The sequence below is a fragment of the Apodemus sylvaticus genome, chromosome 1 (genome assembly GCF_947179515.1).
Source record: "Apodemus sylvaticus chromosome 1, mApoSyl1.1, whole genome shotgun sequence".
In the NCBI taxonomy this organism is placed as follows: Eukaryota; Metazoa; Chordata; class Mammalia; order Rodentia; family Muridae; genus Apodemus; species Apodemus sylvaticus.
Window position 1 is genome coordinate 16,849,199 of NC_067472.1, and position 12,124 is coordinate 16,861,322.

The window sequence follows — 12,124 nt, forward strand, 5'->3', positions numbered from 1 at the left end:
CTTGATGTCTTCACTCAACTGTCTCTGAAGGCAGAGGTCCCGCTCTCTCATCTTTGTAAACCTAGCACAGGGCCTGATACTTGTGATCTCAAATGTTGACCAATTTGTTCAATACAATTCTAAAAACAAAGATGGGTGGATCCTGAACCTGCCTCTCCGCCACATTTCACCTTTTGGAAGGAAGAAGGAGTGAGCACAGGGGTCGCAAAGAGTGTCGGGAAGATGATCTAGGGTGATTCCCTCTTAAGAGGTTTAAAATCAGAACAGAACAAAACGCAGCCCGGGAAAGGTAGGCAATGTTTCTGCATGACAGAGATGGTCGCTGTCCTATCCCTGCCAGGGGGGCCTTGACTTTGGTCAAGAAAGAAAAATGGGTTAAAAGGAAGTGATGGGAATCTGGGAAGAAACCAGTCCTGTCTAAAGCTGGCAGAGGAAGAGAGTACTGGGGGTGCCTCACAAGCGGAAGGAACATGCGGGAGACTCCATGTCAAGAGATTCTAAAGGAAGATATAATTCCACAGAAGACAGATGCTCTGAAAGATGAAATTCTGCCTCCATAGCTTAAACAATCAACCAGATGAAGTAGAAGGACTGGGAGAAGGAGGGAGGGAGGGAGGAGAAGAAGGGCGTTTGAGGAAATCACCGTGGCTGCACACGGCTAAGCCTTAAAATATGATGAGCCCAGAATTTAGAAGGCCATGTACATCGAACAGTGGAAGATTATGCAGCCATTAAAAAAATCATGTTTTCAAGGAATATGTAATGACATGTGAAAATGCTACTATATAATGTTAAGTAAAACTAGCAAGGCACAAAGCTGTGTGCATAGTAGCACTCCAGCTTTAATTAAGAATTACATATCTAAAGTTCCACACGCATAGGAGGAAAAGGATCCAAAATATGCCGAATTTCAACACTGGTTATCGCTCAACGAGGAGGTTATGGATTTTTCTTTTTAGAAACATCGGCTTGTCCAAATATTTTACAATAAACATGTATTGCACTTATGGTCAGGCAAAAGCACCAGCCTTCCATAAAGGGCACAAAACAGATGGAAGGGGGGACCGTAACCAGGGAGAGAGATGAGAGAGCACAGCCGGCCAGAAAGACAAAGACTCAGAGGGGCTGAGACAAAGCAAATGAATGAGGAAAGGGAGACATGTTAGCTCAAACCCGGGGAAAAGAGTTGTGGAAGGAAAGGAGAGGGGAGAAGAGAGGAGGGGAGGGAGGGAGGAGAGGACAGGAGTGGACAGGAGAGAGGAAAGGCAGAGTGAACTCCTAGCTTGCCTTTGTCTTGTAGGGAAAGGAAACAATCCCCAGGGAGGACCCAGGCTAGCCCTGAGCTGTCCCCATGAGCTAACTTTCTCAGGTCCCTGTTACACCTCAGGACTGTGAGAGGTAAACCCAGGATCCTAAACCAGCTGTTGCTGAGGCCTTGAGCCCGGAAGGTGGGGGTTTCAGAAGACTTTACAATGCATCCAACAGCTTAAGGCTTTGGATATTTTCTGAAAGAAATGGTCGCACCAGCGATGTGATGTGCAGGGACTAGAGAAGAAACTGTGATCCTCTGGAACCTGAATGCGCTCGCAGAGGATCAGCTGTGGCACATTAAACTTGATATCGATGCTTAGATTAAAGGCCCGCCCCGCTATGATGGCTCGCCCAATTGCCCTGGCTGGAAGATCCAACTCTGTTTTGTTTTATCTTTTAAAACATTCTTCATAGCTTTCCTGGCGTGAGTCACGTTCTGCTTGTGTGACGGGAGGTGCACCTGCTGATGCACGTCTGCCCCTCAGCGAGATGCTAAGCCTCCTGAGGCCAAGAGCTGCTACGCTTACCTTTGTACTGAGTGTGCTTTACACGGCAGCAGGCAGTGCTTAGACTGATATTTCTTCCTTACCTGATTTGTTAAGAAAATCATATGGATACAGTGAGTGTTGACATTTGACGAGGACACTCCCTCCGCTTTCAGAGCTGTAACTGTTGATGACTTTTGAGTTCAACAGTACCTAAAGCACTTGGGTACTACAACTGGGAGTGGGTCTTCACTTGTCTGCCACATGATTTTCTTTATTTAAAAGGAAAATATTGGGGCTGGAGAGATGGCTCAGTGGTTAAGAGCACCACCGACTGCTCTTTCGAAGGTCCTGAGTTCAAATTCCAGCAACCACCTGGTGACTCACAACCATCTGTCACAAGATCTGACTGCCCTCTTCTGGAGTGTCTGAAGACAGCTACAGTGTATTTACATATAATAAATAAACAAATCTCTAAATAAAATAAGAAAGGAAAATAACAACAAAAAGAGGAGGGAGGAGTGGAAGAAAGAGGAGGGAAAGAAGGAGGAGGAAGAGGAGGATGGAGATACGGGGAATAAACAGCCCATAAGATTGCTTGGATGATGTCAGAGAAGACATCCCTGTGACTTTCATCAGAGAGGTAAGAACCTGAACCAACGAGATGGGAGAGCAACAGGGGTAAATGGAACGCCCTATGTTTAGTTTGAAAAAAAAATCAATTACGAGAGTACAGAATGGGTGGACCTGGCTGGGTAGCAATTGATGTAAAAAAGATCTTGAGGTTTTCGTTGACCATGAGCTTAATATGAGCTTGAGTCTGACACGCCTGCTAAAAAATCGAATGTAATCTTAGGAGACGTTAGGAGTGTGGAGTCTCCAGGCGGGCGAGGGCCAGTGGTTCCACATTAAGTGCTTGGCCTTGGCTGGACTGTCCCTGGGACTCAGTGTTCATGAATTCAGAGATAGGTGGCCAGGATGGTGAGGGAACTCCCTCAAGGGTAGGAATTTAATCATGAGGAAAGCTGAAATCCATTCGGGGTTCAGCCTAGAGTTTGCTGAGAGCTTGGTAAATAAGAGTGGAATGATGGAGGGAAGGGGGAGAAAGGGAGGGAACGGGAACGAGGGAGGGGTGGAAGGAGGGAGAGAGAAAGGGAGGGAACGAGGGAGGGGTGGAAGGAGGGAGAGAGAAAGGGAAGGAAAGAGGGAAGGTGGAAAGAGGGAGAGAGAAAGGGAGGGAAAGAGGGAGGGGTGGAAGGAGGGAGAGAGAAAGGGAGGGAACGAGGGAGGGGTGGAAGGAAGGAGAGAGAAAGGGAGGGAAAGAGGGAGGGGTGGAAAGAGGGAGAGAGAAAGGGAGGGAAAGAGGGAGGGGTGGAAGGAGGGAGAGAGAAAGGGAGGGAAGAACAAAAAAATATATCAAATGGAGGTCTTTTTATCACCATCCACTATTCTACTGGTAAATGTTACGAACTCTGAATATTTTAGCTGAGAAGAAACCAAGATTGTGAGAGATACGGTAAATACCTAAACGTCCTACATAAGGTGGACTTCTGTCCTATGCCTGTCCTCAAAGCAGAGAAAAGCATAGCTGCGAACAGAGGCGTTTTTCAGCTACACCCACGTCCATGCACGGGCTGTGGCTCAGTGAGCAGAGTTACAGAGAGAACAGAATAGGCTCTGTGGTAAAGGTAGGCAGACCAGTGACCCCTGAGGAACCTGGGATTCTGATCTGTAGAAATAGCCCAGGGGTTAAGAGCACTGACTGCTCTTCTAGAGGTCCTGAGTTCAAATCCCACCAATGACATGGTGGCTCACAACCATCTGTAATGAGATCTGATGCCCTCTTCTGGTGTGTCTGAAGACAGCAACAGTGTACTTACATATAATAAATAAATAAATCTTTAAAAAAAAAAAACCCCGAATCTGGAATTCTGCCTTGTCCGTCTCCCAGTCTCTGGCTTCCATCCACATGGGAGGTGTCCCTGGAAACAGTCCCTGGAGCACGCCCTATGGCCTACTCACCCTTATTCTCATCTCCCTGAACCCCTCCTGAATGCATAACCATGAGGCTCAATTCTTAATGAGTGGCCACCTATGTGCCCTGTGAAGCCCCGCCTTCCTGATATAGCCTCAGCCCAGCCTGGTGGGCACCAGGGCCCACACTGGCACAAAGCTCAAAGAAGAAACCCGTGTCTTCAGTCCCCTACCTTCCTACCACAGCAGCTCCATTGACTCTCCGGTCTGAAATCTGCCTGAGAACAGAGGGGTAGTATAAAGGGTCATTTAGGACCCTCGGGGTTACCATCCAACCTCTAAGAACAGAGGAAGCCTAGGGCCCCAGAACGCTTTCTTAGCCCAGCTTCTTTGCCCGTTTTGAGCCGTCAGCGGGCTTTCTTTTGCACCCCAGGAAAGCACGCGGGTTACCCACTGCAATGGCACAGCCAGCCCCAGAGTTTGCCACCTGTGTGAGGAAGTTGGAGATGCTTGGTGAATAGAGATGGAGGAGAGGAAGACAGAAGGAAGGGTGAGCACGTGCAGGTAGGTAGTGAGGGAGCAGACAGATCCACTGGAGGGAGGGGTCTTGGGTGTGCGATCTTGTTGGCTTTCCCTCAGAGCCAGCGGGCAAGAGGGGGCTCATGGAATGAGCGATTCCTCTGTTGGAACCCCAGCAATCCTTCCACCCCTCTGGAAGGAGCTGCGGCTTTCTGTCTAGAACAACCCTCAGTGGGCTGTAGTCGGGCCACAACCAGTTAGAAACCTCTCTGAAGCTAAGAGGGAAGGGGGCTTTGTTAGCTCTAAGGACACAAGCAAGGCGAAAAATTACATACCAGGCCGCCCTAAGTATGCTTGTTTAGAGAAACTGCTTGCATTTATGAAGTCTTTGGTGCGGAAAGCAGGGTTGCAAATGACTGCATCAGAGCGACAGTAAAGGCCATTAATTTCCTGTTATGTTTTCCTGTGTTGGGGGCTTTATTAATTTAATTTTACACTGTCGAACAACAGCGAGAGCTGACACTGCCACACCGCCACGGTTGGGGTTTTCTTTTTGTGTGTGTAGCAAGGCTTTGCCTGACATGCAAATCAAGGCTATTACCAGAACCAATAAAGATGTGTGGAGGGAAGAGGGGAGGACTGAGGGGGAGGGCAGAGGAAAGAGCAGCGGACAGCAAGCCAAGGCCATCCCCGGACAGTTTCTGCCTCATTTTGTGCCTGGTATATCCTGGATGCTCTGGTATCCTCCACAATCAGTACACCCCCCCTTCCCTCTTCTCTCCCTTCTGTGTCTTTGTGAACCCTGTCTGTCTTTTTCCGCTGTCCCAGCTTCTGGCAGAATTTGAACGCAAACTCAGGGTGTGTGTGTGTGTGTGTGTATACATGTGTGTGCATGTGTGTATACGTATGTACACACATGTGTGTATGCGTGTGTGTGCATGCTCATGCATGTGTGTATGTACAGTGTGTATGTGTGTACATGTGTGTGCATGCAAGTGTGTATGCATGTGTGTTTGTGTGCGTGTGCATGTGTGTGTGTGTGTGTGTGTGTGTGCACACGCGTGAGTTGATGTCTCATCTGCAGGTCAGAATGAAGGTACTTTTTCTCTCAGCCACTTTCTCCCCATAGTTCCTGTTCCCAAAAGTTAAGGGTCCTGCTTAAACTCAGGGGACAAACACACACACACACACACACACACACACACACACCACACAAAAAAACCAAACAAACCACCATTACAGTATAAGAGAAAAGGGACTGGTCAGGAAGAGCAGATTAGTGGGAGTAAGAAAACATTATGGGGTGAATATAATAACATACATGTACAAGATGCCATAATGAACCCCATTATTTTCTATAACTAACATTTGCTAATAAAAACGAAAACTATAATTATGGAAAAACCAAAGCTGTGGGCTGTGGCCTACTCACCTGTTCCTAGTGCCCATGAGCATGAGCCCTGTGCTGTGCACAGAAACAAACAGGTCTGGAAAGGCAGACTCTCTTAAGTCCCTCTGAGATCTCTCATGGCCTGCTCCTTGTTGGTCCCTTATTTCCTTTGAATTCTCAGAGGAAAGACAAAGGTCTCAAACCATCTTCCCCAAGAGACTACACTAGCTGGCCTCAGTCCTCAGTGAGACCACATGGACACCAGCCAGCATCAGAAGAGGTAAATCTCAAGGAACCTTAGCAGTACCACATTCCAGACCCTTTTGTGGCCACGTCCTCATTCACACTGTCCAAGACCATCCCCAGTATGCCGACCTGGCTCCGGCAAGCGGCTGCCCTGGGTGGTCCACAATGTCTGGTTCAGTTTTCCACACAGCCATGCCTCCCAGTACCCACACAGCCAAGTGTGTGTGCTGACCACACCCCGGGGCGGGGTGGAGGGACAGAGATGGCAGGCTGCAAGGAGAGAGAAGGAAAGAGGACTCCTGGAGACTCTTCCCAAATACATCTCGGTATCCCCCTGTCCCAGCATCCCAGGCTCTTTCTGCCTGCAGCCTGTGTGTGGTGTGTGTGTGTGTGTTCACGAGTGTGTGTACTCGTGCGTGTGCGCCAGTGTGTGCATGTGCTCCTGTATGTGTGTGCTCATGTGTGTGTTCCTGTGTGTGTGCTCATGCGTGCGTGTGAGCATGTCTCCCTCTGTCGCTGGCTCACTCATTCTCCTGCCCACACTTTTGCCTTCTGGACCTGCTTGTCAGACTTGGAGAGGCTATTGGATGGAATCCAGCTCTTCCGAGGAGGAACTCGCAAACTTCATAAACTGCATTTGCTCTCATGCAGATTCCTGGGGTTGCGTTCCTCTGACTTCTCCTTCCTCCCCCATCTTCTCTGTCTCTATCATCTTCTCTGCCCCTCTATGCACCTAACACATGCATACATGGGTGCATAGACACCCATACACACATACATACAAACACACATACACACATATACACATACATACAACACATACACACATGTACACACATATACACACATATAGACTGAACAGAAGGGAAGGGGTACACGTTCTACTCATCCAGTCACGGGAAAAGGCCACAGACAGGGGTCCTCCACAAGCCTCAGGGAATGCCCACGCCCTATCTCCAGTGGGGATGAACACAAAGGGTCCTTTGAAGCTGGCCAGCTTCGGGGAGGGAGGGAGGGAGAGAGGGAGGGGGGATGCTGACATTTCATAAAGATGACCAAATGGGGAACCACCTGGAAGCCAGGCCACAGGGCTGCTGGGAGAGGAGGGAGAGAAGGCCGCAGGCCTGCAGCAAGGTGAGCTTTGTGAGGCCTCTTGTGTGGTGCTGTCAAGGTCAGCAGGTTTGGGTTCATTGAAGGGTCAGGATGGTTTGAATTACTGGCTCTGCTGTAACTGGGCTCTGAGGCTCATGACTGACTCCTAGCTCCTGCGCCAGGCCCCACCCTCTCCCAGCCTGTCTGGCCTTCCCACCACAGTGGGCCAGAAAATGACAGTCCCACACAGTTCCAAAACCACCCGATTCTGAGGAAGGTGGGTTGGGGAAGGGTGAGCCCCCAGGCAGCAGGGCCCAGAGAAAGCTCTGAGCATGACTACTCCCGCCTATGTTCACAGTCTGTTTGAGGGTGGGGGTGGGGGTGGGGTGGGGTGGGGGTGGGGGTGGGGGTGGGGGAAATACAGCAGAGCCGAGGCAATGAATTTCTTGCTTGATGCTCTCTTCCTGGTAGTTGGGAGGGGAAACCGCATCAAAATCCAGGACTGGAAGCCAGTGACCCAGGAGAAGATGAGGAACGGAAGCCATTCTGATTGGACAGGTTCTACCATGGGAAGGCGCGGAGAGCTCATCGGCCTTTGCAGAGAATGCTACACTAGTGTTCAAGAGCAGAGACACAACATTGCTCTGTGCAGCCTCTTCCCCTGGGGTAGCGACCTCTCTGTTCCGACTTTCTGACGATGGATAGAAAAATCCATCTGTTTTAGTAAACCTCAGGATACTTTAAGCAGATCCATCTTGAACCACAGCAACATGAACAAGCCGGAGAGCTAACCTAACACTTTGGCTTTTATCTCTAGCCTTGAAGTCTACAAATCTGCACCTGTCAGTCCGGGAGAGCCGTGGCTAAACTTGGTGCCTCCCCACAGATAAACACGTCACTCCTGCACAGAGCCCACGGGCATAGGCTTAGCAAAACAATCACACAACCTGCGTTTGCTTCTGAAGAGTCACAGGCTTGTGGCCAACGTTACCCAGAGAGTCGGGCTGGACTATGTGATCTAACTGATCTAGAAAAGAACCTGCTGTAGGCATGGCCAGTCGCCTTTCCTTGGCTACCAAGAAGGTAAAATCAGAACCAAGAGTGGGTGCTCATAAATGAGTTTCTCTCTCTGGAGTCTTTAGAGACATTTGAACTGAACTCTTTCTTGAACCGAATCGTAGTCAGGTTTTGAGTCCTTGCTAGAGATGAATGTAAATCGAGTGTTATTAATGCAGCCAAACCCCAGGGTTGGTCTAGACAGGGCTCTCCATGACTCAGCTCTGTTTTCTGGACTTCCGAGGGACCTGTTGCACCGAAACAGTCTGTGACATGTCACAGGCAGTACACGGCACATATAAAGCCATAAAACTCCAGCGTAATCTACAAAGAGCCTCAGTTTCTTTTTATTCTGGGGTTTGCTTTCTCTGCCTTCAGTTATCTTCAATCTGAAAATGTTAAGTGGAAAATTCCATAAATAAACAATTCACAGGTTTTCGATTGTGTATCTTTCTGAGGAACAAGATAAAATCCTGAGCTGCCTGCTCGGTCCCACCCTGTGTGTGACTCATTCCTGTGTTCAGTGTGTCCGTGAAGTGCCCTGTTAGTCACTCAGTAACTACCTCGGTTATCAGATTAACTCTCAGAGTCCCAATCTATCACAACGATCGTTCTATTTTAGTATTGTTGTTGTTCATCTTGTACTGTGTTGAATCTGTACATTAAACTTTTGCCCATATGCATGGGGGGGGGGAAGCACGTATAGATAGAATTGGGCATATAGAACTCTCTGTGATTTCAAGTGTCCAGCAGGGGTCTTGGAGTGACATCCCTATAGATAAGAGAGGACTACTGTGTTCTCTAAGAAATGAATCAGATAGTGTCCTCCTCTCACTAGCTCACTCTCACTTTTACTCCTTTCCCCTGTGTGTGTGAGTGTGTGTACGTGCCCACATGTGTATGTGGGTCAGGTAGGTACCAGGTGGGCACAGTTGTGCCCAGGCACTAGGCTTATGTTAAGGAATCAGTACAATCTCACTTTGTTGCCCCAACATGTGCGACCTTATTGTGTCTTCTGACCTTCCTCAGTATTTCTCCCAGCTCCTTCAGGCTGTATCCTGTCCCACTGACATAGCATAAAGTCAGTAAAACTTCCCTGTGGCCTTGCCATGCAGGACAAGCTCAGATCCCTTCCTGGGTGCACCAGCCCCTTGCACCGAGACCAAAGGCCTCTGGGAGAGTCAGACTCAGTTTACAGCCTCTGCCTCTCAGGGCTGTTGATAGAACAATTCATCTGTTTTCAGATGGGAGGAGTCCATAGACACTCCTTCTGGGTCAGAGCAAGCCTGCCCTTCCAGCAGTGCTCTCCCCCACAGTCACCCCTAACCTGCTGCCCCAGCAAGCTGTACTCAGAGATCGGGACCAGGCCAGCTCCTCCGCTTCCCCAGAATCCCCCTGGCCTGTCTCCTCTACCACCGGTTCTCTTCCCACAGTTCTTCCAAAGGACAGCTGGGAAGAGCTCGGTGACCAGGGCACGCCTGGTTTCCATTAATGAGATACACGAGTGTAAGCCAGCCATGGAGGCAGTCTACAAAAGGAGGCGATCACGGGCGGCCAGGAGCCGAGCTGCTCAGGTAATTGGTTTATCTATCTGGAAGCAGGGAGAGCAATCTCAGCACAGACAGACTAGCCGTAAAGTCTCTTCCTTAAGGCTATTTCCTTTGTCTTTTCAATTGCTTGCACATCCATGTGAGAGAGGGAGAGAGTGTTAAAGAGAGAGGGAGAGGGAGAAATGTTAATTTGTGAATTAATGGCTTTTCTCAGCGGAATTGTAAATTCAAATGTCACCTCACACGGTGACACCACCGCTGGTCTGCTGAAGAAGCAATGATAAGATCCCCCACCTCCCTCAGTGCCCCTCCCTCCCTCCAAAGATAGCTGTGGAGTGGAACATGCTACTTTTAATTTGCAATAACAACACAACAGAGGTATGCAGTAATGACTGCCTCTTCTACCCTCCCGGCTTCCTGCCCCCCAGTCCGGGTGGCTCCCCCATTTCCTCTCTCCCCGCCCCCTTCCGAAGCATCTCACCTCACTCTGCAGCCCCCACCCACCCCAGCCAGTGTCTGATCACATGGGGGGTGCCTTTGGAATTGACGATGCTGCAACCCTCTCTTCTCCTTCAATAATCAGGGAATTAATGACCCTGAAGTTAAAGTGAGGCTGATACCGAGGCCCTGCCCAGCGCTGGGAAAAAGCCTTCATTGTTTTCAAGCAGGAGGCGGGTAGCAGTGAGGGAGATTCATGGATGGAGATTGAATATGCAATTTTCTTTCACCTTGCCAAGAGCTGCCCCTGGGCTGTGCCTGGCCTAAATTTTTCCTTTTACCATCTCTGCCTTATCCGGCCCTCCCACCTCCCTTCCATTCTTTCCAGAAAATTACCTTCAAAATTGATTTCCACTTTTACAAACAAATATAATGGGAACACAGGAAAAAACTTGGGCCGTGATGAATTAGGGCTGTCAGGTGCTTCCAGGTCTCCTTTGCTTTTGTTTTACTACCCGATCTACTCTTTGTTTTTCCAAGGGCTAGAAAAACTGCCCCCATCCACTGAGCGGCTGACCCTCTGGGCCACCAGGCCTCAGCCCCAAACCTCTGAGGTGGCCCATGCCGGAAGTGATGCAGGCGCGGAGACCAGTTAGCATCTAGGGCTCCTGGCGAAAGCCTGTGCCTTTGCTCCAGTTGGCTGTCTACCCTCAGACCCATTCTCTGACATTCTCTAGCCAACCCACCCGCCCCCCAAGCTATTCCCCCTTGACCCCCACACCGTGCTCCCTCTAACCCTCATACCTCTTAAAGTCCAGACCAGGTGTAAACCTCCACCTCCTCTAATGTGGGCAGGATCAGTGTATACCTCAACTGGAGTAAATAAGAGACAGACAAACACTGAGACATCCCGAAGGACAAGCAGGCAGATCGGGGGCCAGACCCCCAAACTGGGAGACCAGGCCCCTCTTTAAAGAGATACAAAAAGTTCTGAGCTACAAATCACACACAGCCTGAGTGGGAAGTAATTCTGCCTCAGTGTCCCTAGTCTCGGGGCCCAGCCACTCCCTCCAAGGAAAGGGTTGAGGACTGCCTCCTGGCATGCCGACAGATGTAGGCTGATAGCATTAGGCTCTTGCGCTAAACTATAAGCAGGCCCGTGCTAAGAGCACGGACACTCAACATGCCTAGGTCTGACTTAGGACTCTGCCTGGGTACTGGTGCCAGCAGGTCCATAGCCGTACAGTACTCTGTCCAAACAGGCACAGTACCTAGAAAACTGCATTCTTTCTCAGCATTGACACTCCACACCTCCTTACTCCCAAAGATCTCAGAGCAATATCACACACACACACACACACACACATACACACTTGTGTAAACCGTAGAAAAATAATATATAGTTCAGAGAACAAGCACATATTCTCCAAGGCAAATAAACAAACTTGCATTTAGGATTAGAAATGTGCACAGAAAGATGGAGGGAATCAGGGCCTTATATTCAAAAGAGAAGGGGACTTTTATAGTTTCATGCAAAGAAAACTCTGGTTGACGGTTTGAAAACAATGACGAGTGGCCCCGCTGGATAACCACAGGGCAACAAGTGAACAGGCGAAGCCCGCTACCAGATCAGCTTATTCCAGAGTGACACGGTGCCCCGCTGCAGTTAGGGTGTCTAGACCCAAATAGACTTCATTCTTTCCCAACTTCATTTCCTTGTGAAATCTTCACCTGCTGAGGAAACTTTTTTTTTAAACCTACATATACAGTGATCCGTCTTCCAGGATGGAACTGGCCTAACACTCTAGGCCGGTGGCTCTCAGTCATCTTAATGCTGAGGCCCTTTAATACAGCTCTTCATGAGGTGGTGACCCCCAACCATAAAATAATTTTTGTTGCTACTCCATAACTAATTTTGGTACTGTTAGGAATTATAATGAATGCAAAAAATCTGTTTTCCAAAGGTCTCAGGTGACCCCTGTAAACAGGTTGTTTGACCCCCCACCCCAAGAGGTCATGACCCACAGGTTGAGAACATGTGCTCTAGACATATAATGTTCTAA

General features: G+C 49.2%; 1 protein-coding gene across 9 annotated transcripts in view; it reads right to left on the reverse strand.

Moving 5' to 3' along the window:
- The window catches only part of Pax2 (paired box 2), a 79,639-nt gene that overhangs the window by 29,855 nt on the left and 37,660 nt on the right, over positions 1-12,124 (reverse strand). For 3 of the 9 annotated variants that reach the window (XM_052172304.1, XM_052172298.1, XM_052172297.1), the window contains exon 6: positions 10,866-10,934. The exons of the other annotated variants lie outside the window; for them this stretch is intronic. In XM_052172304.1, the coding sequence (XP_052028264.1) occupies positions 10,866-10,934 (69 nt within the window). The remainder of the gene's footprint in view (positions 1-10,865; positions 10,935-12,124) is intronic. 9 annotated transcript variants of the gene reach the window in all.